Here is a 25,195-nt window from a genome sequence, read left to right as displayed (position 1 = left end):
GCCAAACTACAGACCACAGCAGCAACCAGCTGGAAGATCAATGCAACACATATGCTTCTCCGTTCCAAGGTCAGCTTTAATACAAACTATTGTCCAATAATGTTGATGTCCACTCAGTGATGTACAACACGATGAAGCAATCACTGCATCTCATATATAATCAATTAAATGCCAGAGTTTGGAGCAGTCAGTGATCTCAAAAATTTTAAACTGCATTTCAGGTGAATCTGATAATGCGACATATTCTTCAACTGAGCTTAAAGGGGTACAGCGCAGTTTTAAATATTAAATTTTCAATTATTCACACCCACACACGTTTTCACCTTTGCCTGACGGGCAGCAAGAGCTATTTTTGCAAGATCGCAGTCGCTCCTATTTTCCTGTGCAGGGCACTGAAGGCACAGCAACATGAGTGATTCGGGTACGAATCGCTCTGAGCCTGACGTAATGCGCGCTCCCGCTGGCCTGGTAATCCTTAAGTTTCGCTTTGTCGCCATTACTCCGCCAGACGCTTAGCAGCAACAACTGAGCAGGACTGAGGATGGAGCTTCCAGAAAGTAAGAAAAGACCGGCTTCTAGCACTGCCACAACTCCAGCACAGACCCCACAAAGCAAAAGAAACTTACATTTTACTGGAGCGCCGCTAAAAGACCGAGGAAGGAGTTCCCCTCTTCTGTGCACGTACATGGGCACAAGCCACAGACACGAGCTTTTCACTAAGCTACAGTTACACCTAAGGCCTGCAGGGGTCGGTGTTTCGCATAAAACGAGCAAACTGCGCTTCTTTAAAAAAGTCAAGAATGGTGAGTATCGGATGAATGATAATCCTCAAAGAGACTGATTCTACTGACAGTAGAGTAAGAAAAAACTTTTCCCCACATGAAGCAGAGTAAAGTAAATGAATCAATGACAGTTTCTGAACTTAAACAGTGAAACTTCATTTCAGGTGAATCTGATAATGTGACTTATTCTTCAATTGAGCTGAAAAAAATCAAGAATGGTGAGTATTGGATGTTATAAAGTGGATATGCTGCAGATAAAAATATCAGCCAGTGGTACAAATATGTCTACTTTCAATGAGTGAATTTTATTTCATTCTCACAGTGAAGAGGAAAAAGAAACGAGAGGGGAGCACTGTTTATGCTGATGTGAGGACCACATCATCTAAAGGTTTGATGAAGAACAAAACCAAGAACTCTCTTTTGATCTGTCAAATATACATTTGTTCTCCATATTAAACCAACTGGTAAAGAGCAGCAGACAGCTGCTGTACAGAGAGAGCAGGGTTGTTCACTGCATGTTCAACCTCCAACATTTGGTTGAATGGAACATAAAAAAATAAATAAATACGTAACTGAGCTGCTGTTGTTCTCCAAAGCTGGAACTAAAACATCTAACAATTGTTCAACAGCAAATTACAAAATAAAGGTGGAAATGTTGGTATGTGAACACCTGCAGAGTCTGACAACCATTCTTTTTGCTTTGTTTCCTATATTTCAGTTGATGAAGTGACCTATGCTCAAGTACTCCGCAATAAACGTAAAACAAAAGGAAAGAAAGGTACGAGACGTCTAGGGCTGCACGATATTGGAAAAAACTGACATTGCGATTTTTTGGGGGGCTTGCGATATATTGCGATATATATTGCGATATTAAAAATAAAAGAATTTTCACCAGATGACCTGAATATCTGTATTTGGGGAGATGGCCACTTGAGAGAAATACGTGGTGTTTCATACCGCTTGTCGAGCATGCGGATCATTTCTTTAAGGTAAGGTGCAAGGTAGGTCTCGTAGAATCTCAAAATTAAGGGAGATAACGCTCCTTAGTCTCGCTCCTTTCCTCAACTTGTTTAGGAATGGGACAACGCTTAACTTCACGGGAGCGCGCATTTTGAGGAATGAGGAGTAAGATTGAGGATTAAGCAGAGAATTGGGATTCGCCCTTTAACCATTGTCCGAAAGCAACAATCAAGCAAGAGCAAGAGTCTGAAGGGTCTGCGCTTGGTGAGTTTCTAACAGGAAAAGAGGTTTTCGCGTGTGTTTGTGTGTAGAGAAGCCAGAGCTAAAGAGCTAAAGCTAACCCTTAGAGACGCTAACGCAGCTCCGATTGGTTGAAGCACGCTGTCAGTCACAGTCCACAGGGGGAGAGGCGGGATTTTCAGTGAAACAGAGCGTTTTCTCTTCCGGGTTTCAGAATTAACCTCTAAAAATCCTTTAACACAAAATGACTTTTCCTTAGCGCCAAAAATAAACTATTACCATGTTAATGCCAATAATAGGGTTTGGACGAGCTAAAAAAGCAGGATACAGGCCCTTTAAAAATCTCCTGTGTAAATCCTCTTTAAACCATTCAGAAATGTCAAAACTTACAGTGTTTTGTTTTTTTTTTTGTTGACACAACTGGAATGATTTTTTTCTGATCACATTGGTTCTTGTTCTTAATGTCATCAACGATCTCTTCCTCTTTACCGATTCATCTTGGTTTTATGGAAAATACTCCTCTCCCGAGAATATCAGACATTCCAAATGTAAAAATTTACTGAGAAAAATATGCATATGGGTTGTTTTCACTCACGAATAAAACAATTAAGCCACTGTGGAGATGAACAGTCTCGCTCCTTGTTTCAGTCTCTCAGTGATCAACAGCAACATGAAGCTAATAAACTGTCCTGTGTGAAGATGGTTGGTTTTGTGGGTCAAGTAATATTCACATACTGTACAATTAAAAGACAAAAGGTAATATATTAAAGTATAATTATGTAAATAATACACTCCACAGGTGATTTGAACTCTATTGCTAGCTCTGCTCCTCAGACACTTTTTCAGCATCACTCAGAAACATTGTGATGTGAACCAAATTCAAGCCACAAGCAGGAAGTGGACTTGAGTTTTCTGACTAAGAGGAGGAAGAAAGAAGAGATTTATTGTTTCTAATGTAAAGTCAAAAACTGCACAAGACTGAAAGAGTTACAAGAGGTTTAAAACATTTTTTATAAATGTGACTGTGATCATTAGTGAACTATTCAGCAGCACATTTTAAAGGAATGAAGAAGTTCTATTTATTCATTTCTTCCTGTTTCAAGGCGTCTTCCTACTTAAAACCCCAGTTAGATCTGTTTATAACATAGTTTCAGAAAATAACTGCTGATTTCTTGTTTTAACGGAGTGATTATCACGGTTTCTTCATGCATGCTCTGTTCTGTCCCCATCAAGAAGTGTCAAAATGTGGAAACACATCATGTGGATTTAACAGAAGGAAGTAAAGCTGGTCTGAACCGTTTCAAAAAGCGACGGTACAAAACCTCAGCTCTGATACAAGCATGGAAAGTTTCTGTATTCCTCCACAGTCCCTCGTTTCTTTTCCTCCTGCTTGGTGAATGTCTCTTAATATTTTTTTTTGAGGTTTTGAGGATGTGAATGTTTCTCTGTGCTCTGAGCGTTTATAGATCTTCTTACAGTTTGTGAGATACTTTATTTTAGCAGACAATGTATTTGAACTTTATTTACAGGTCTGAATACACTCTTCTTTGGACACACTCCATTTGAATAAAGTTTTTATTTTCTTATGGATTACAATTCCTCTCCATGTCATAATTGTATCTCTTAAACTCGGCGAATGTGTCCCCCATAAACAATGACAGGTGGGAACTAATGAGCCAAATCATGAGGCCTGGAGGCCACCTAATGTCAGGAAACAGACATAGCACCAGGTTTAAAAGGTAAATAGTTTTCATGAGAACTGACAAGGAAATAAAGATCTGGCTTCAAGTATTGAAATTTTATTTTCAGTGAAGTAACATTGTCTCTGTCCTCACAATGAAAACAGTTCATAAAATAAACAAAAACTACACTTATGCAAACTTAAAAGTGCCTGTGCCATGCCAAAACTTGATTTTTGCCAGAAAGTGATTTCCGGTAGGCGGAATCAGTTTTTGTCAAGCAAAATAAGCTGATTTTGACATTGTAATGTCTTTACTCATTTCTGAAGTGGTATAAAGTATTGGTTGTGTTCAAATGTTGTAAATCTGACTCTGCTGTGTTTTATTAAATCATTTTGGGGCAAAATATCCCTCTATATACAATACCAGAGGCATGAATCTGTTTTTGGCAAGCAAAATAAGCTGATTTTCACATAATGTCCCTTTACTCAATATTCAAACTGTGAAGCACTGCTTGGGATCAAATCACTCTGTTGAGCGATCTAGAAATTTTGGTGCAGAAAAAAAAAAAACACACAGAAAAAGGCAACTGGACGTACAGGAGGCTATCAGATGCAAACACATATAAACATCGTTTGATGTTCATAAACAAACTTGTTTGAGCCCAATGAAGACTGCTGCAGAGCCAGAGAAGCTGCGCTTTTCAGCCGTCCGCCAACAGGTGTTCTGGCAGATTTTGCTACCCATCAAAAATTGCTACTTTGCGGCTATGCGCATGAGTTCCACGTCATTAAGATCACGCCCATAATTATTTGCTCCCTGTCGGAGTTCTCGCTGAGTGAGCATCGTGAGCAGGACAGGAGAGCTCTCGGAGAACTGTTAAGTACTTTGTGTTGTAAAACTGGAATTTATATGTCCCAGCATCCGATATCAGAGCCCTGTGTAATTATCCCAGCTGGTTTTGATGTTTTCTCAGTACTTTTATGCAGGAGCAGATTTTGATAGTTCACTTGCACGCGATCAGATAATGCTCCCAGTACTCAGTGTACGAATGAATCATTTTCACCCCAAATACCCCCGTATCATTAATTCCAGCTCGTTTTGATGTGTTTTATATGAATTGTATTATCAAGTATTATCAAAATATGGTCCCCTACAATTTCGACAAAAAAAAAAAAAAAAAATAGAGGAAGACGCAAGATTCATTTTTTTAAACTGGTAGTGTGCACTGAGTAGCATATGCTACCACCCTAAAGTACATATAAAACACATCAAAATTAATAATGGTTGATGAATTAATGATACGGGGGTATCGGGGGTGAATACTAATGATTTATTCGTGAACTCAGCACTGGGAGCATTATTTGATGGTGGGGGGGATTATTGTATTACCAAAAAATGCTCCCCTACAATTTTGGCAAAAAAAAAAAATAGAGTAAGACGCAAGAAGACTCTTTTTTTTCATGGTAACTTTATTGTAATTGGATAAACAACTGTAATGGACAAAGCTATATGTAAAAAACAGCAGCAGCAAAGTTTGACTCGGAAGCAAAAATTTATAGACGCTTCTATCGGAAAATGCTACGGTAGCAAAATCTGATAAGGCAGCAAAATCTGGCAGAACACCGGCTCCGTTTCTTCTTGTATTTTTTTTTTTTCATTTCCTCACTCATGGGGCGGGGCAGCGGACTATTCAGACAATCATTTCTGTTGTTCTGAGGCAAGCTCACATTTAGAAAAGCAGGACTGGCTTGAAACTTGTCACATGGAAAGAGATGCCTTCAAGGTTCACAAAAAAAAGTCCGACAGACAGTGGAGACAGGCTGATTACAACCAATTACAACCACACTTTCACGGAATGGTCATATTATCATATATTTGGCCTTTTATGGGATTATTGATCGTACATCGTACAGTGGGCAAAATTATCGTACAAATACGATAATTATCGTACACCTGGCAACACTGCGCGGCAGAGAGAGAGAGAGAGAGAAAAAAAACCGGAAGCACTCAGGCACGTATGCCCAGGTGTCGTCTGATCATCAACTCCTCATGTCACCCGAATCTTTTACAAATTTCAGAAAAGCACTTTTGCCACACTTAAAATGAAATTGAACTCTCTTTTCAAACAAATGAACTTCTGTGTGTGAATCTTTTTAATCTTTAACATATTTATGATTTTTAACCACAAATCCTATTTATTCATTTTATGCAGGACTGTAACTTGTCTTTCACATGATAATTTATTGGTCTAATAAATCAAATGGTGAGTTGGACTGTTAATAAGGCCTGGTAACCTGGGTTACACCAACATTGTGGAGTGAACGCCTCTTTTAATCATTCTGATGATTTGAATTATTTATATGAAGTTACCAATCCTCAAGTAATCTACTGCCTGCAATTATCAACTGAAAAATGACAATTTATCCCCATTGATAATTTGGACGTGGAATAAATTACTTCGGTGTTGCACTTTAAATGTGTTGGCTCCATTAACCTCGAAAGATCGGGGGGTGGGGGGGTTGTGCCGTGGGTCTTCAGTCAGGGAGGATGTGGCTGTAGAGGCTGACACGGGTGGGCGGGCGTGGGTGTGTGTGTGGTGTTCTGGGGTAACTTACTGGCCAGCTGGACAGCAGCATCTTGGAGGTGTGGAGCTCAAGGTCTTTCTCCCTGTTGTGGAATGAACCCTGAAAGAAGAGAAGATCAATGAGAAGAGCTGGGATGTGTTGAAATGTTTACTGTCATCACTGCCCAGGTGGTGTGGAGTGAACCCACACACAGCCAATCAGCTGAGTCTCCAGTCAGTCTTCTTGTGGTTGAGTTGATGGTTTAAATGATGTGAAGCACATGATGGACAGACCAGGTTTTCCTCTAGAAAGTTGGTTTTCTGTTCCTGGTTGTCTTCGGTCTTGTTTTCTGGTCTGATCACTGTTTATGGAGCACCAAAACAGCTGCGCTTTTTGATGTCGTCCCATCATTGCCTCGCGTCACCAAAAAAATACAAGCTCAAAGGTCGAACACACCTGCAGAAAACCAACAACAGTACTGGAAAAGAACCATTTTCTTGCCGTTCATCAATCACCTGACCACAGAAGTGAGAGACAGAGTCTGCTTTGCACTACCACGTCTCAAAGCTCAGGACCTTCTCCCTGACAAATTGCCACTTTTGACACACAGGTTATGGATGGAGATAAAGGAGGAGTACGGTGCATTGATGCCCAGTGTTGACACTGCAGACATGGAGCTGAATTTATGGAGGCAGCACAACAGGCTGATGATACACCTGTCACCAGTGACATCCTGCAAGTTCTGAGTAACTGCAGACTTGTGGAGACAGCCCATGCCCACTGCCAGCGCTGAGCCTTCATTCAGCTGTTTGTGTCACTTGAAAACATACCAAGGGATAGGGATGTGAATCGAGAACTGGTTCTACAAAACAATCGATTCCAAGGAATTGTTTGTCTCCTTGACGATTCCGCTCATCGGTTCCGCTGTGTGCGTGACGACATACCATGCACAGAGCGTAACGCTGAGCTCACAGCAGCCACAGCGTGGCTGCAGACCTGCTCCAGTGCAGCTTGAGAGCCGCGGTCCGGAAACGTTAAGCAATGATCCTATTTTTCCTGCCGCGTCAATCTAAACACAACAAGTCAGGTGCCAGAAGGAAAGTAGGTACGTGTTCCTAAATATGTGATTTCAAAATCAAATTTGTGTTGTGTTTTTGCCTTAACATTGTTTTTTGTAATTCTTCTGGTAGAATATATAACAAACAACGATATCTAATCATTATATGCATTAGTAGAATGAACGATGATGTACTGAGTCATTGTAGGAAAGTCAAACGACACCAAAACTGCACAAAACAAAGGCTGTGTTCGAAACCGCATACTGCCTACTACATCCTTCCATACTCATACTATCCATCCTGCATCCTGCATACTCAGTCCATCAGACAGTATGCAAAGCGTTTACACTACAGCATACTACATAATAACCCACAATGCATTGCACTTCTCCCTGAGCAGAAATCGACCTGTTAAAGTTGATTTCACTGTAAACTCGTCAAATGTAGAACTTCGAGATTTTTTTATAAATTAGGCAACAAAGTGGTGGTTTAGAGCCCGAGTGTGTCGTTTATTTGTCCGAATACCAGCCGTTTAGGATTTTGTTCGGACAAATTCGGCAAAATTCAAGCCAGCCGCAGTGAGCGACGCACTTCCGGTTATTTTCACCAAAATAAACCACCCCTTTCCCTTTCTCATGCAAAAATACCTCAGTGATAAATCTGTGCTTTTACTTTGAAAACAAGAAGCTAACCTTTCAGCAATATATTTCGCTTAACATCACCGTTTGGACCGGTGTCCCGTTAACGGACCAGTAATGATGCCAATTATGATGCTTTACCGATGGAGAGTTTTTCGCTCTTCAACAAAGATCAGCTCGCTGTCTTCGGTACATCATGGTCGCTTTCAACATGGACTTGTTGTCAGATGTAAGTGTTTTTTGTTTGGTTTTTTTTTTGTTTTTTTTTTTACTATTTTTAATCAATGTCAATCCAATCAGAAATCTCGTAACATAACATACCTGTGAGCACAAACAATGGAGGGAAGATTAAATCTAGAACCATACTCAGCTTGCTAAATGTACATCATGAAGAAACAGTCATTGTGAACTGAATAAAGTTTATTCAAATGTCCGTCGCGTTGCATCTTGGGTAATTTCAGTATCAGTAGTGAACTCACGATGTCTACTCAACATTTCTGGCAAATGCAGTATGCATCCGGGAACTTCTCGGGAACTCAAAATTGCATACTGCCAGTGTAAACGCACTGCATACTCAAGAAGTTAGTATGAGTAGTAGGTAAGTACGTGGTTTCGAACACAGCCAAAGTCTATGACCGGAGCAGCTCTGTGTTGCCAGATTGGGTGTTTTTCTGCGCAATCAAGGTTCTTTTGAACCCGACGGGTGTGTTGATGAAATGGTTATGTGTTTGTGACATGTCTTTTTTTAATTATGCAAATCCAGTTTTTACGGTTTTAACATGCTTTTTCTACAGAGATGGAGATTTAGGCTGCATTATATTGTTGGATGGTTTTAACATTATATTTGGGGCAGATCTGGCAACCTCCGTCAGCGGACAGCAGAAGCACTGAGGCAGTGTGAGTGACAGTGCTGCAGAGATATTAAAGAGTTAATGCAAACACCCATTTTTATTATTTCATTTCTTGCTCAATGACAATAGATAAGAGAATCGATAAGGAATTGTATTGATAATGGAATCGGAATCACTAAATTCTTAACAACTCCCATCCCTGCCAAGGGAACACCATGACAGACAAGAGGCTGAGTGAACTTGGGCTGATGAACATTCATGATATTCTATCGATTCTGAGGCCTTTCTGCAGGAGTTCAACACAATGGGAGGTGCTGACTTAATTACAAATAGGTAGAAATAGTATTATTATATCTATTATGATGAAGTGTATTTTTGTGTGTTTTTCCACGTGTGTCTGCCTGGTGTGCCGTCACCCTCACGTTTTACTGGGCTGTTATCTGTTTCTGTACGCTGTCACCATTCTCTGGTGTAAAGCCTTACGGATCTCCATGTTTCTGTTGAGTAAAAATGTATTTTGAGTGTAAGAATTCATTATAATGGTTTTTTTTTTTTTGAGTTTGTTTTTTTTTTTTTTTGGTTTGGACCTAAACATCTGGATGCAGCATTTCTCTCTCGCTCTGCTTAGCGTAGGGGAGAGCATTGATTCAGGATCATGATATTTTTCTTTCTGCACAGAGACGCATATATTTAGAGGAACAGCACTGTCAAGTCTTCTGACTTTTTCTGCCTTTCTGGACTTGAGAATGTTTCCCTCATGGGAAGTTCCACAGGATTTTATTCAAAGAACCAGTCGAAGTTTTCTTTCGTTTTTTTTTTTTTTTTTCTGTTGTCATCACGTCAGGTTTAGGTTGCAGGTTATTGTAGATTTCTTGAGCCTTTCAAGCTCCTTTAGAATTCTATAATATTCTCAAGCTTTCTAATTGTCCAGATCTTTAGGTTCGTTTATTTCTCTTGGATTTCTTTGTGTTTCTTTACTTTAATTAGTCATTCTTTGGATCCTTAAGTTTCTTTATGGAATTGAATGCTATTTATTGTCATTGCAAAAGGTTCCTTTACCAGATTGCACCAGGTTTCTTTTCGTGAAAAACCTTTACAAGGAAAACACAAAATAAAGCCCAGTTAATCCTACGAGTAGGTTTTTTTTTTTTTTTTTTTTAAACGTTTCATAAAGGTTGCTGTAAAAGTAATATGGGAACTAATTATGATTTGGTAATGAAGAACCACTTATTCTCAACAAGGCCAGATTTTAAATATTTCACATATTTAACAAATCCAGTTATGAATCCAATGCTTTTCACACAGCACGTGCTCTCAAAGTTCCTTTTCAGTAAATTTTTAACTGGACTTGGACAAAAAAAAAAAAAAAAAAACATTAAACTTATTTGAAGCCGGAATGTCCCAGGCGCTCCTGAAGGCAACAAACATTTCTCCAGCTGACGGAGATGTTTACACAAACAGCGACACATCGCGGCGCTTACCAGCTGTCCGTCCACTGTTGTTTCTCCAGAGGGGAAACATTTTACTGTTTTATTACACTGAGTGAGCTTGGTCCTGCGTCACGTGCAAGCAGGCTGCTGCACAGGTGTCTCCTCCACACCCAGCCGGCCGGGGACATTAACCAGGTGATTGGTTCCACCTGCTCTTTCTCCTCATTGACGGGGGATGGGAGGCGGAGCAGCTCACAGGTTGTTTTCACAGAATAAGTATTTTATAGTGAGCAGCAGACAAATGTCTTCTACAAATCCTGATCGCGATTGTAAAGTTTGGATGAAAACAAATGCTGTGTTTCACTATAAATGTTCAGGGAGGTTCATGAAAAACAACTTTCTCTGAGCCACATGTCACGGTTGCTCTGGCAGCTGTCCATGGTGCTGAATCGGGTGACAGTCCAGCAGTTACAAACGTTACAGGACTCAGCAAATCTCTATATCGTAATTTACACAGTGCTTCTCTAGAGACAAATATACACTTTATCTTCATGGTTTCCACTCCGTTTATGGATGTGATCTCCAGTTGTTGTTGTTGTTTTTTTTTCTGTCAATAAATAAATAATATCACTGAAGAAACTTCGTGCAGGGGGAAAAAGTATCATCAGTTACAAAAACTTATGGCAGCTTTACCTTTCAATGAAGTTTAAAGGTAAAGTTTCTCGACGTTTCCTGAAGTTTACTGTGATAATAAACATCAATGGAAAATGCAGGCGTTCCATTTCCCTGTTTCCAAGACGATCCTGTTGAAAATATACATTACAGATGCAGACGTGGATGTAGACGTCACGTACCTTTCTTTCCTTTTGCTTTACATTTATTGGGGAATACTTGAGCATAGGTCACTTCATCAACGACTATTTTCTTCCTGCTCTCTAAGTGCTGTCAGAGGTGAATTTTTAGTTACTTTAGTGGAATGTTTAACTTATTGATGACTCTTCACTTTTAGAGTTGAAGACAAAGATTTGTGCTTTCTGCTGCTTCCATTCTTCAAACTGTCTCTTTCCTTGTTTCAGTCTCTGTGAGGACGATTCACAGTTATCAGGAGTTACCAGAGTCTCTGTTTCCATTAAAATAAGTTATTAAATCAAACATTTTCATTGGAATTCCTCACGTTTTGTCTCTATAAACACAACCAGCGTATGAAGATAAAATAACCCTTAAAATAATCCCACTGGGGGAAATCCAGTCATCACAGCAGCTCTACATTCAATAAATATGAAACAAGAAGTCATAAAGTAAAGCTTACACGGACTAAATATTTATTATGCCAAAATTGAAGTAAAAGAACATTATTTACATTGCAGCGTCATTGTATTTTAGACAGTGCTTGTGCTGGAATCAGGCTGATCATGAGCCGTATCTATTCAAGTATAAAAGACAACAAAAAAGTTTTAAAAAACTGAAATTGTTCCAAAATGAAAAAGTGACAAAACAGAAATGATAAAACAATAATAATCAGCAGAACAACAGTTGGAGACTACGTATAAAGAAGGCCTGTGGAGATTTCAAATTAAAACCCTCTGATAATCACAACAAAGTGATGTGATAATTGATGTGAAACAGTGTGAAAGAAACGACTGAATCCATCAATCAACCAGACATTTTCACTGTAGACAATATGTGGAATGAAGCCTCTTCCTCCACACACCGTCCTACACACAGTGTGTATTCTGTCATGAGGAGCAGCTCCTTGTTTCAACCACCAGGCTTGATCTGGTTTCAGTCGCTTTTCATGTTTTAATCAGAACCTGTTGATTCTCGGACTCTGCTGTGGTTTCCAGTCCTGAAGATGAGGCTCCACTGGCATCACTGACACTGATTTATGGCTTTTCCTTCCTCCGTCCTAAAATTCAGTTCAAGTTTGAAATTTTAAATAGATTTTCACATATATTTTCACAGAATGGAGAGACTTTCCTTTATTTCTTATTCTGCGTACTCACATCATTCATGAAGATCATCAAGCTGGTGGGATGTGACATTGATGTAATCCTGAGCAGGTTCACCTGTATTGATATCATAAAAATTTCCATCAGTACTGTTTGATCATGTTTCTCTGTTCAGCACGTCCTTTTCACTGAGGTCGCTGCAACAAGCTCAAGACTCAACCTGGACTTTATTTCATAGAAGGTTTGTGTCAGACTGACCGTTTGCAGGGTTTCCAGGGCGTCTGAGGGATTCATAAAGAGAAACATCACCTAGAAGAAGTCAAAGAAATTCAGATCAGACACTTCAGCAAGCAGTTAAAGTCAGACCAGATGATATTAGGAGAGTATTAATTCTCAAAGTGAACCGTGCAGGAGAGAGGAGTAAAGTTGACTTTCACTCTGGGTCACTGGCTGGTTTGTCGCAGAGCTTTGATTGACATACAAAGACTCAATACGTCTGAAAATGAAGCAAATGATTCAGGAACATGCAGCTTATTGCAATTAAAACCAGAGATGAGCTTCATACCAACCTGCTGCAGCATGACCCTGGAAAACAAATCAATTATATCAAACCATACTCTGTTAACAGTTTTTAAGATTGTATAAAATCTAAGTCCATCATCATTTTTCAGGAGGTTATAAAGTGAAAATCAACTCACTCTTTTTGCATTTGTAGCAGCACAGCAGGCAGAGGATGAAAATAACCAAAACTCCACAAACCAGCCCGAAGATCAACCAGACATGGAATGAAGAGCTCTCAGATCTGGACACTGCAACAATGAATATTATGGAAGATTAAAACTCATGGTTGGAAGCGTTTATCAGGATAGTGACAATATTTGGTAACTTCCTGTTGTTTGAACTAATGCAATCTCAATAAATAGCTCATAAAAACACTGAAATATGTTCGGTTTAATGATCTCCAACACATTTTATTACATGTAAAAGGCACAGAGGTATGTTTAATCACACTCACTATGAAGTCATATAAACTTAGAGTTTAGTCTCAATGTGGATCAGTATTTTCAGTTGCCATGCATTTGGAAGCTCTTGATTTGTATCCTATCAAGAGTTAACATCACATAAAGAATTTACAATAATATTGTGAAGAACATGTAAAAAGTTAGTCACCTTTCACAGCCATCCAGCTTTGTGCTGATTCTCTTCCATTGTACTGACACTTGTAGAAACCTTCATCTGATTCTGACACTGCAGAGATCTTCATCTCTCCTCGTCTCTCATTTCCAATGAGTTTGTTATTTTTGTAGAAAAACACATCAGAGGAAATATTTCCAGTCTTCATGACACAGAGGAGAGTTACAGACTCTCCCACAGGTACAGGATACACAGGGCTCACCAGGATAACGCCATCAGCTGGAAAACAGAGTTCAGTTCATTCATTAGAAGGTGAGATGATGAGGATGGAAAATACACACTAATAAGTTGGTGTTTTTCATCCATCTGTCCATCTTCTGTAGCGCTCCATCATACTGAATGTTCCAGGCTGCTGGAGTTAAATCTCAGCAGACTCTGGGTGAGGGCAGAGGACACGCTGGACAGTTCAACACTTCATCACAGGACAGAAAATCAAACACATTCACATCACACCAGCTGTGGTTTTCATTTGCCTTTTTTTGTGTTTTACAATTACTTTCTACATTTTAAAATAAATAAAATTGACAACAGCCTCAAATCTCCCAACGAGCAGAGAAAAAGACAACTCACAGTGTGTGGAGATATTGACTGCATTGCTGAACTCTGTTCCAGACTCACACCAGTACACAGCTTTTCTTGGAGCCTCATTCTTAATATATGTTGATCCATTGATTGTAGCTGGAGGAAGAAAGCTCAACAGCGAGTCGTCAGTCAGAAAGCGGATCAGCCTCCACTGGGAAGAGCTTCCTTCACATGTCAGTGAGAGAGATTCAGAGGTGAAGTGTTGGACTCTGTCAGGATTCACTGTGAGAGACGCTGATGGATGAACACCTGGACAAAACATCAAGGCTCAGTGAAGGATGGCATTTCTATTGTGGCTGCTGGAAGACAACAGTTCAAGTGTTCCAGAAAGACAAACTGACCTGAAGACCAGACAAATGTGGGACGACTGTGTTGTGTGTAAATCAGCGGATCCCCTCGTCCAGCTGAACATGCATATCCTGCTGTGTGTGTCTGTCCATGAACTGTGAAGGAATTGTTTGCTGTCCCACTGCTGGTACCAGGTAGAGGCTCATAGGTGTAGGAATCCTGAGAGTTTGGAACAGCTTTGAACCAGTAGAAGCTCCACCCTGCTGACGGAGGCTCAGTGTGACAGATCAGAGTGACTGAAGCTCCAGGAATCAACCATGATGGAGACACAGAGAGGACAAGCTTCAGTCCTGTGGGAGAGAGGTTATTTCATGAAATCCAAATGTAATACGTGTTGGCCTGGATAACATGAGTCATCTATACCTTGACTGAGTTAACAAAAACAAAACAAACAACCTCAGGTGTCTAATTGTTTTCTCATCTGCTTATCGTCTCTCACACACACACACACACACACACACACACACACACACACACACACACACACACACACACACACACACACACACACGGACAGATACAATCTGATGAGACATACTGCTTAATACAGTCAGTGTGACGGTGTTGCTCCAATCTGTTGACTGTGCTCCTCTCAGCTTGTTTCCTTTACATCTGTATTCTCCCTGGTGCTGTGAAGAAAGAGCCTCCATCCTGTATTGGCTGACATTTGGTGGTTTGAGTAAACTGCTGCTTTCCCACTCATACTCCCATCCTGTGTTTCCTCCATCGATGGCACATCTGAGAGCGATGGTCTCTCCTTGGTAGAGCTGTGGTCTGTCGTGTTGCAGAGTCAGGGTTGCCTTGTTTGGGACTGTCCATGTTAGAAAGCACAAAACAGGATGAAAACTCAGGACAGGTGGATCAGACAACAGCGAAAAGAACTTTATAATCACTTGTTGTATTTAAATCTGCACTTCAGAAAATCCTCCTCACTTATTTTAGTGACACTGATGGGATCACTGTACTCTGTGTCGTAAAGTGGATCTCCTCTTCCTCCTCTTCCTCCTCTTCCTCCTCTTCCTCCTCTGCACCAGTAACGTCCTTCCTGTGAGACTTCAGACTGACTCTGAAACTCATCAGTATCATGTGTGTTCAGGAGGGAGGTTTTGGAGTCTCTGTACCAGAAGTATTTCCATCCAGCTGGTTGATTCACTGAGCAGGTCAGCGTCACTCTGCTGCCTTCAGACATGTTGAATTTATTGGTTCCCAGTTGAGCTTTTGGTTGAGCTGTTGAGAACAGTCACAGAATAAACATGTCAACAGTATAAAGTCTGGTGGAGATGTGACTGAGCCAGTGTTTCAGACAGACTGTAGTGCTGATAATAGTGTCAGTAAACATGTCCTGAACTAAAAGATGAATTGCAGTCTGTTGTAAACAAAAAAATAAACATTCTGTCAATCTGCTTGGATCTAATTTTGACAAGTTTCAAAAACTCAATTCAAAAATTCAAGTTCAATGTTATTATGTAAAATTCAATGTTATTTAGATTAATTTCACACCAAACATGTCAAACCTCACATGTCGGTGTAAATATATGTAAAAAACAGGACAATTTCAAAAGAACTATTATCCCTTTAAAGACAATTGGTCTTCAGTTAGTTTTGCCCAAAAACACAAAAACAAAAAACATACTACTCATGCACAGTTTAAGGGCTGAATTGGCAGTCATGTGTCATAATATTAGTTACATTATGTTGGATTTTGTTATCTCATTGTCCGAATATCAAGCTAACAAACACAAAAAACCAACAAACATCACTTACGTAACACTGACACTGTGAAGGCTTCACTCCATGTAGTTGAAGGATAAGAGTCATCTCTGCGTCTGGCCATACATCCATACTCTCCATTGAGGGACTCAGAAGCAGTGAATTGTAACAAATTTTCATTCTGCTCTGGGTGTGATCCTGAATTTCTCCACCAGTAATACCTCCAGTCAGTCTTCTCTCCTCCCTCAACCTCACATGTCAGAGTGATCTTCTCACCCTGGAATATCTGAGACCAGCTGGGTTGTCGTGTTATGACAGGCTTGTTGGTGACTGTTTCCAACAGATATGAGGAAACAAAGACAAACACACACATTAGTTTCATCAGGATTTCAGTGATGATCAATGATCAATCAAACAAATGTATTGATGACACCAGCAGCACTGCAGCAGCAGAGCCTCCATCATCATGCTCCCACTACTCCACCCCCCCCCCCCTACACACACACACACACACACTACATCCTCTCTCTGCCGCCATCAGTAAGGAGACACAGCTGAGAAACCATCAGAAGGCTGAACAGCTTCTTTCCCCAGACTGTCAGACTGATGAATGGATGCACACACCCCCCACACGCACGCGCACACACACACACACACACACACACACACACACACACACACACACACACACACACACACACACACACACACACACACACACACACAAATTTGATGGAAAGCCAAACAAAAAAATTGGGGGGATTGTTTTTGAGAAATGCTGTTGGACGTAATACATTTTTCTGATGTTTATATTGAAAACAGTCACACAGTCTTTCAGTGAAAATGAGTCAAGAATCAAGTTTGACAGTACTTAGACCACAGCGTCAATACAGCTTATATTGTGTGCCAGAATGATGATAAAATGAAGAAGTTCAGTTTTACTGCTGTTGGTCATGTTGATAAAATGTTCAGGACTCACCTGCTGCAGTAAAAGAGACAGTTTGACTTTTCTCTGTTTGACATGAAACCTTGTGACGACCATAATTGGAGAATAATTTAATTTATGTTGAATTTGTAGTAATTGGCTGTTTGGTAATGAAGATATTGTTGTTGATCTCTGTTGAAACTGTATTCCCAGCCTGCCTCTGCTCCTTCAACGTCACATGTCAGAGTAACAACCTCTCCAATGAAAAGAGTCGACCAGCCAGGGTCAATCTTCAGCACAGCACCTGGAAACAAATAGAAAACAAAGCTCACAGGCAGCGCTGGAGTCCTCATACAAAACCCACACATGCACAGGGACAACATGCAAACTCCACATGGAAAGGCTCCCTGGACTGGACAGTTTTCACTCTGAGGTGGAGCACCAGCCAACATGCATCCAGTCAAAACTCACTGACTCCTGTCGAAGTAGCTGATACAACAATTACATTTTTAAAGATGTTTCTTTTTTTAGTTGTTCATGTAAGATCAACAATGAAATAAATATCAATAACTTAAATAAAAGGTGACCTTAAAAAAAAGGAGGAGAGTGTAAATGAATCACCTGCAGCACAGCCTCTGCAGAGCAGGACACAAAACACAAAAAAATAGTGAGTATCACTGCATTAGAGCTTCAGACATTTTGACTGGTTGGTGTGTAACATTAACTTGAATCCCAATAATGAGAAAATCCAACTAGTGAAAGAAACTCAGCTCTTCTCACTGAAACCCGACTGCTGGTCTGTGTGAAGTGAAGAGAAGAAGTGTGTGAAATACTCACAGAAAAACCACAGATGAGAGAATAACCTGCCTCCCATTCTGACATGCAGCCTTTATCACAGGAAGTCTTTGTGTGAAGAAGAAACGATCAGAATTAGAGACAAAAGAAGAACTGTCAGGAAACAGAAGAGACACTTCATAGAAATGCTGCATTTTAACCTCCTTAAGTTCTTCTTTCTGCTCTTCATCCTAACAGCAGCGTTGAAAAGGTTGAAAACGTGTGAAAAGTTTTTAATCTGGCTTGTGAGTTCAGTGAAAAAAAAACATGCTGACCTGCCAAATAAGCAAAGGAAATCAGCTCAGTTTTCCACATTTGAGTCCATTTAAACTGCAGTTACTCCTTAAATATTCGACAACTGAATGAATTTGAAGGTGGAGAAAACCAAATGCAGTTTGATTCAATCAGCTAATTTAAAGACATTTAGTTACATGTTTGTATAAATTAGTTGTGCAAATGTTGGAAAGTAATTCATTACCATTTTTAATAACTTCACTTTAATAAACATTTGCATCCCTATCAATCATTCTGATCAATGAAAACGATTCAGAGTTCCAGTTGAAGGATGAACACAGCTGATGGCAAAGTTTATTAAAGTTACAGTAAATTTAAAACTCTGATTTCCCAAATTCTCTCAAACATTTTAATGAAAAAAAACATTTGGTTTCTGTCTCAAAGTAAGTTGGAAAAAGTTGAATGCCATTTCTCAGAATTAAGCTGGAGTTTGCAAACAAACACCTTTCTGGAGTACAAACAGACATCATGTTGACGTATGTGAGATTTCCTCTTTCTTCACCACCAGCAAAAGAAAAAAAAAAAAAAAACAGTCATTGTGGTGCAGTCAGGTCTTTTTCACTTCTGTACCTTCTATCAGAAGCTGTATTGTTTAACTGTCATTGAAGTTAAAAAGTTAAATCAGTCTTTTTTACACATGGATCTGAATTTCTAGTTTTATTACTGACTGTCTGATGGTGATCCTCCTGATTAATTTTTTTATTCTTTTCAAGAAACTTTACTTTGAAGACACAAAACCAAACAATCAGACAAAGAAGAAAAAAAGAATGTGCATCCAAATAAGTGAACAAACAGAGAAAACACAGTGGCTCTCATTTATCAAACGGTTGTACGGCCATATGCTGTATGATCGTTTGATAAATGAGGGCCAGTGACATTTCTGAAAATCGCTCCAAAATATTTCTTTTAAAAAAGTCCAATATTCACACGACCAGTAAAAGCAAGAGGCCAGAGATCCACAAGGCTGATTAATCCACCAAGAATTAATACATGATCAATACTGATCATCAAAGTTCTCATCATACTCACTGATCTCAGTTCTGCTCAGCAGATGTTGGAAATCCACTGAACTCTTTCACCAATCTGTGGAAAATATCTACTTCTTAAAGATTTCATGTGAAAACTGAGAGTCTCTATCATGGAGAGTCCCATTAATGTGACTCAGAGGCGTCTGACTCGTCTTCTGAACGTTGAGCTGAGCTTCTGGTTTCATCAATTCTCTCACAGGAAGCCAAAAGAGACACGTTGAAAATGACAGATGAAGTTCAGCCTCCTCTGCCTGCAGCTTTCAATGACGATATTCAGTCAGTTTGCTCACAATCTGAACATTTGTGATCATTTTATTCTCTTTGTAACAATTCTTTTGAAAATCAGCCTTATTGCTACAAACCTGCACATGACATCTGATTTTTATATCTCTCTGGAATATTATTTTTTACATTTGTCCTTGTTCAATAAATGTTAAAAAAAAAGTATGTGTGTTGACACAAATGTATGTTTCTGAAGTCTACACAATGAGAAATCCCTGACTTTAATCTTGGCTGTGCGTTATTTTTTTCTTGAATTAAAGTGATAAATGTCCATGTTGTCAAGTAGATTGCAGGAACTTTCTGCAGGTCTTGGTTGTTCATGCTGATCCACTCACTGATCTGCTCTCCAGACAGGGAAGAACTCCATCTGCTGATCAGCTCATGTGTTCTCCATCTCTCAGTCAGTATTCAGAGTGTGTCCAGCTTTCATCAACTGCTTTCCAGCCTTCATGATGAACTTGTCTTGTTTGATCTGAGCTCCTTACATCCTGTTCTGCCCTGTTGGTGGCGCTGTCACTTCACTTTTCCTGTCCTCTGCAGCCCACAGTAAAGCCTCAACCTCTGAGAGCTGCTGTGTCTCACTGACAGAGACAAGCCTTGGATTACATATCGTGTATTAATGCTCAAAGTAAGGAGACAATTTCATTCAAACACAGAGTTTAAAAACATCTTCTGGTTTTGCAAAAAAAACCAAAAAAAAAACACAAAAGTTTAATGCAGATATAATAAAATGTATGACCTTGTTTGAGCTGCATCAGTTGCAGAAACTAAATAATTCTCTGAACCACTTTAAATGTAATTGAAAGCTTCTCATTTACCATTTGTAAATTTGTAAATCACATCATAATATATCCATCATTCAACTAAACTCTACAGAGTTAGTTCTAAGTTCATGTGTGAACTTCAATCTCAGTGCTTGAGAGGTAACGGCTCTGCTTGACTTTTAAAATACATTTATTTGACATTTAATCTCCTGTTCAAAAGGATAATTGATTAAATCCGATGACTAATGTTCAGCTTGATCCGTTTAGAGTAAATTGACTGATTCTCATCCAGACAATGTTTTAAAAAGTGTTTTTTTTATTCACTGAGATCTCAGTATTACAACCTGCCACATTTCCAGCAGCTGAAAGACTGCAGGCAAAGTGAACATGTGAGGAAAAGTAATCTGATTACTGCTGCAAACTGTCCACTTCCTTCTGTTCCTGTCACTGAAAGCTGCAGGCAGAGGAGGCGGAACTTCATCTGTCATTTTCAACGTGTCTCTTTTGGCTTCCTGTGAGAGAATTGATGAAACCAGAAGCTCAGCTCAACGTTCAGAAGACGAGTCAGACGCCTCTGAGTCACATTAATGGGACTCTCCATGATAGAGACTCTCAGTTTTCACATTAAGTCTTTAAGAAGTAGATATTTTCCACAGATTGGTGAAAGAGTTGAGTGGATTTCCAACATCTGCTGAGCAGAACTGAGATCAGTGAGTATGATGAGAACTTTGATTATCAGTATTGATCATGTATTAATTCTTGATTAGTTTTCCTTGTGTGTCAGATCTGACATACTTCTTATTTTTACTAGTTTTGTGAATGGAAACGTTGTAACAAAAAGTATTTTAGAGCTATTTCAGGAAATGTCAATGACTTTATAGGTCAAACTATGACCGAACATTTTAATGTCAGATGTTTAAAAAGCTCCATCCTTACCCAGAATATAAGAATTAATTTTATTTTACAACAGTGTTTTGAATGAAACGTGGTCCGTTTTCAGCAGGAGGATCAGTTCTGAGACAGAAAGTAATGAATCAAACTACAAGTCCGTATACATGTTTAAAAGAGACTGTGGTAAAACCACTGATTCTACTGTTTAACTTCAATTAAAATAAAACAATAAAGCTTCTGATAGAAGCTGTGAAAGTAAAACAAAAAAACTTCACTCTTTCAAAATGCCTGTTTCACACTTGTTTTGTGCTTGTGGTGAAGAAAGAGGAAATCACACTCGCCTCATCGTGGTTTCTATTTCTATTCCAGAACGGCTGTTTGCGTGAAAACTCCAGCTTCATTCTAAGAAATGAAATTCACCTTTTTTTTTCAGACTTTATGGTTTGCAACAATATTTTTGATACTAAATGATGCAAACATCTAACTCAACGGCTTACAAATAACCTTCTTGAATCAAACTGTTTTGGTGATCTCTTCACCACAAAGTATTCAGTGTTAAAATACTGAAGAACTAATTTTAGTTGACTTGATTGTCGATGGTGGTGAAGTGATCTGATTTCATGTCTTTATTTGACGAGGCAGCATGTGGCCCTCCATCATCTGAACAAGAACCAGACGGTTTCAAGAACGTCAGGAGAAGAAAGACTGATGTTCAAATGTAGGACGAAAAAGAAAGAAAGTCATTAGAAAAGTAAAAACATCAGAACAGATACCTGAAAAATATCTCCTGAAATACAAATACTTGATGTTCTCCTTCTGAAGTTAAAACAGGAAGCCATCTATGGTAAATGTTTTTTTTCATGGTTATTTTGAAAGTTGATTTGACTTTTTTCTTCAAAAGACTTTGGATCACTTCCAGTAATCTCATGTTTGTAGATTTCTTGATCGAACATTTTCCTGAAGTTAATCCACATTTGAATCCATTGAAATTATGTCACCAAAATAAAATTTAGGTGTAAACAACATCCAATAATTGATCGAGTTTTAGGACTGAGGACGCCTCAGTCAGATGGACTCAGTGTATTTACCGTGTAAAAGAATGATCTGAAATCACAATCTGATGGAAATATGTGCATGAAAGAGTGTGTATACACCACACTACTGTATCATCAATGAATTTTTTAATGACACAATACATTTATATTGTTAAAAGCATCTGAGTTTGATGAAAAGGCTTTCAGATATAATGTTAAATAGACAGATGATCGATGTTATTCTGTATTTGTGTTGAAAGTTAAACAGACCAGTCATGATTCTTTTCATGAGAATCAGATTCAAATCTTTTTTCACATTTCAACACTGTGTTCAACCTGTCAGGCTGCTGGTTCCAGATAACAAAACAAGAAGAGCAGAAAGAAGAACTTAAGGAGGTTAAAATGCAGCATTTCTATGAAGTGTCTCTTCTGTTTCCTGACAGTTCCTCTTTTGTCTCTAATGCTGATCTTTTCTTCTTCACACAAAGACTTCCTGTGATAAAGGCTGCATGTCAGAATGGGAGGCAGGTTATTCTCTCATCTGTGGTTTTTCTGTGAGTATTTCACACACTTCTTCTCTTCACTTCACACAGACCAGCAGTCGAGTTTTAGTGAGAAGAGCTGAGTTTCTTTCACTTGTTGGATTTTCTCATTATTGGGATTCAAGTTAATGTTACACACCAACCAGTCAAAGTCTCTGAAGCTCTAATGCAGTGATACTCACTATTTTTTTCACAAGAGCCACATTGGCAGAGCAAAGTCAAGAGGAGAGCCACTCTTGCGACAGCCGACAACATATCAAGTCACAGCTGAGCATTTCCACATATAAACTGGTCATCCAACAAAAAATAAACAGCACAACCAAAACATTTGCAATTCAGACACTTACCTGAATACTGGGATGAGCGGAAGCTGGCATGCATGTCCTTGACTTTCTTGATGTTGTATTTGTAGTTTGTTGTTGCAATCACAGTGAGGCATTCAAGATGAGCACGGGTCAGTCTGTTTCTCTGTTTCCTCTTGATAGTATTCATGGTTGAAAATGTTGACTCACAGGTGTATGTGCTCACGAAGAAAGACATCACTTTCTGTACAAGTGGTTTCAAAGTGGGAAAGTCTGCTTGAGAAACCAAGCTCCAGAAGTGGCCGACACATGATCTGAGTTCAACTTGGAGAATGTCATTTGTTTGCAGCTAAAAGATTATTTCACTCTCCAGAGCAGCACGATTATCAGGGCAGAACTGTGTGATGGTTGGAGTGAGAGAGGATACACCCACATGGAAGGGATTTTCAATAAAATTAAAAATCTCATGTTCAGCCACATCTTTGAATCTGGATTCAAACTCGCCCTTCAGCTCCTCCAAAACTTCAACAAATCCTCTGTAGCTGAAGTGCTGCTGCAAAGATGGGTCACTTGTGGTTGTTGCTCTGAGTTTTGGGAAGTGGATGAGTTCTCTGTCAGGTATCCACAGAGCAGTTATTTTGGTTTGGAATGCTCTGATTGCCTTCAGCATGTCACCTGGAAGCTTGTCTCTTCCTTGGAGCTGCATGTTGAGTGTGTTCAGGGGACAGGTGATGTCAGTGAGGACGGCCAGCTGAATGATCCAGTGTGGGTCTCTCAGCTCTGGCTGGTGTTTCCCCTTGCTGTCCAAGAATGTGTTGATTCCAGGAAGGAGGCTCAGGAACCGCTCCAGCACCTTTCCGCGGGACACATCTTACTTCACTGTGCATCAATAAGTCACTGTACTCTGCGTCATAGTCTTGAATTAACAGCCTGAACTGTCTGTGGTTAAGTTCTCTTGAAACACAATGTACAACACATGCACAACTTTTTGCATCACATTTTGGAAATCATTGTTCCTGAGCTTTGACACCAGCGCCTCTTAATGGATGATGCAGTGGAAACTGATGAAACTGGGTATGTCATCTCTTTTCTTCATGAGGCCAACAAGACCCTTCTCTTTGCCTCGCATGCTTGGGGCACCATCAGTACACACACTTGCAAGTTTGGACCAGCAGAGGTGATTTTCCTCAAAAAATACCAAAAGCGCATTCAGAATATCCCCACCTCTTGTTTGGCCATGGAGTGGTAGTAAGCACAACATTTCCTCTTGAAAAGAGTTTTCTTTTGGGAACTTCACCCAAACGCACAGCTGAGCAGCATCAGTGACATCTGTGCTTTCATCCACTGCAGCAAGTCGGCCAACAGCTGGTCACGTATGTCCTTTCCGATGTCTTCCATCCTTCTCATGATTGCTGAATCAGACAATTGTAATCCTTTTATTTGTTTAAGGATCGCATCCTTGTTGTCAAAGTCTGTGAAGAGTATTTCTGCTGAAGCCAAAAAGCAGTCTTTTACTTTTTCTGAGTCTGAGAAAGGTTTTTTGGTTCGCGCCAAAATCCACGCAATCTCAAAAGATGCCTCTGTTAAAGGCTCTGCAGCGGAGGTTGTCCTGTGGATAAGATTTTGCTGCTCAGAGTGAATTGGTGAGCTGTGCTATTTTCCTCTTTCTGAGTTCACTGTCACGCGGATAACTTTCATTGAATTTTGGATGCGCAGTTTTGAAATGATGCTCCAAGTTGCTCCGTTTGAAACCAATGCGGGTTTGTTTGCATATTAAGCACAGAGGGTTCATGCCATGAAGAACAAATAAAAAATCGTCAGTCCAATTCTCTTGAAATTTTCTGTGCTCATCTTGTATGCCTCATACCTTACATGGCGTTTGTCCGCTTGTCCCCTCTCCTGCGTCTTCATGTTGATTTTCGTTTGCTACTTCCTCAGCCTCGTTATCCTCATTATTCCGTACAACACCGTGCGTCTGTCCATCTGGTTTTTGTCCTTTTTTAATTACAAACCGATCCATTTTGCGTTATATTGTCATCACCGGCTAGCTGAGCTACAGTGTCCCACAAGCATGTGCTGCTGTCAAGTGTCACCGGAAACAGGCTGGTTGCCAGGTTTGACACTGCCCCCCTTTGAAAAACAACATTAACTTGAGGTGAAATAAGTATAATGCAGATGTTTGCACGTCTGTAGTGTAGTGTTCATTGCATCTTTGTAACACATTTAGAAAAATGTGTTGGCTGTGTTACCATATTGTTATAAGCTACCATGCCAGCCACCAATTAAAGCTTAACGAATAATGTGGCTCGCA

The 25,195-nt window shown here is 39.6% G+C and overlaps 1 protein-coding gene across 5 annotated transcripts; it reads right to left on the bottom strand.

Moving 5' to 3' along the window:
- Positions 1-11,540: 11,540 nt before the first annotated feature.
- Positions 11,541-17,780, bottom strand: LOC115386050 (Fc receptor-like protein 5). 5 transcript variants are annotated; one of them, XM_030088250.1, is made up of 14 exons: positions 17,751-17,780; positions 16,968-17,217; positions 16,043-16,318; positions 15,212-15,505; positions 14,817-15,089; positions 14,272-14,568; positions 13,919-14,179; positions 13,325-13,567; positions 12,853-12,963; positions 12,724-12,739; positions 12,559-12,650; positions 12,413-12,463; positions 12,209-12,271; positions 11,541-12,111 (listed from the first exon to the last, which is right to left on the bottom strand). In XM_030088250.1, exons 3-13 carry the CDS (start codon positions 16,110-16,112, stop codon positions 12,210-12,212), a joined length of 1,770 nt encoding a protein of 589 aa, XP_029944110.1. In that variant the 5' UTR covers positions 16,113-16,318; positions 16,968-17,217; positions 17,751-17,780; the 3' UTR covers positions 11,541-12,111; position 12,209. The 5 variants fall into 5 exon arrangements, 3 of the variants coding, with proteins under 3 accessions (XP_029944110.1, XP_029944109.1, XP_029944108.1); XM_030088249.1 differs by lacking the exon at positions 17,751-17,780 and adding an exon at positions 17,535-17,576; XM_030088248.1 differs by lacking the exon at positions 17,751-17,780 and having other exon boundaries at positions 16,968-17,267.
- Positions 17,781-25,195: the final 7,415 nt, after the last annotated feature.

The sequence above is a fragment of the Salarias fasciatus genome, chromosome 3, assembly GCF_902148845.1.
Source record: "Salarias fasciatus chromosome 3, fSalaFa1.1, whole genome shotgun sequence".
Classification (NCBI taxonomy): Eukaryota; Metazoa; Chordata; class Actinopteri; order Blenniiformes; family Blenniidae; genus Salarias; species Salarias fasciatus.
The sequence above is the reverse complement of the archived record's forward strand: the minus strand, read 5'-3'. Positions and strand labels throughout refer to the sequence as shown.

Coding starts and splice junctions, on each gene's coding strand:
- LOC115386050 (XM_030088250.1), bottom strand. CDS start 16,112: ATGGCCAGACGCAGAGATGACTCTTATCCTTCAACTACATGGAGTGAA. Junction 14,180..14,271: donor CACATTTGTCTGGTCTTCAG/GTCAGTTTGTCT, acceptor TGTTTTGTCCAG/GTGTTCATCCATCAGCGTCT. Junction 12,464..12,558: donor TTACTCCTCTCTCCTGCACG/GTTCACTTTGAG, acceptor GACTTCTTCTAG/GTGATGTTTCTCTTTATGAA.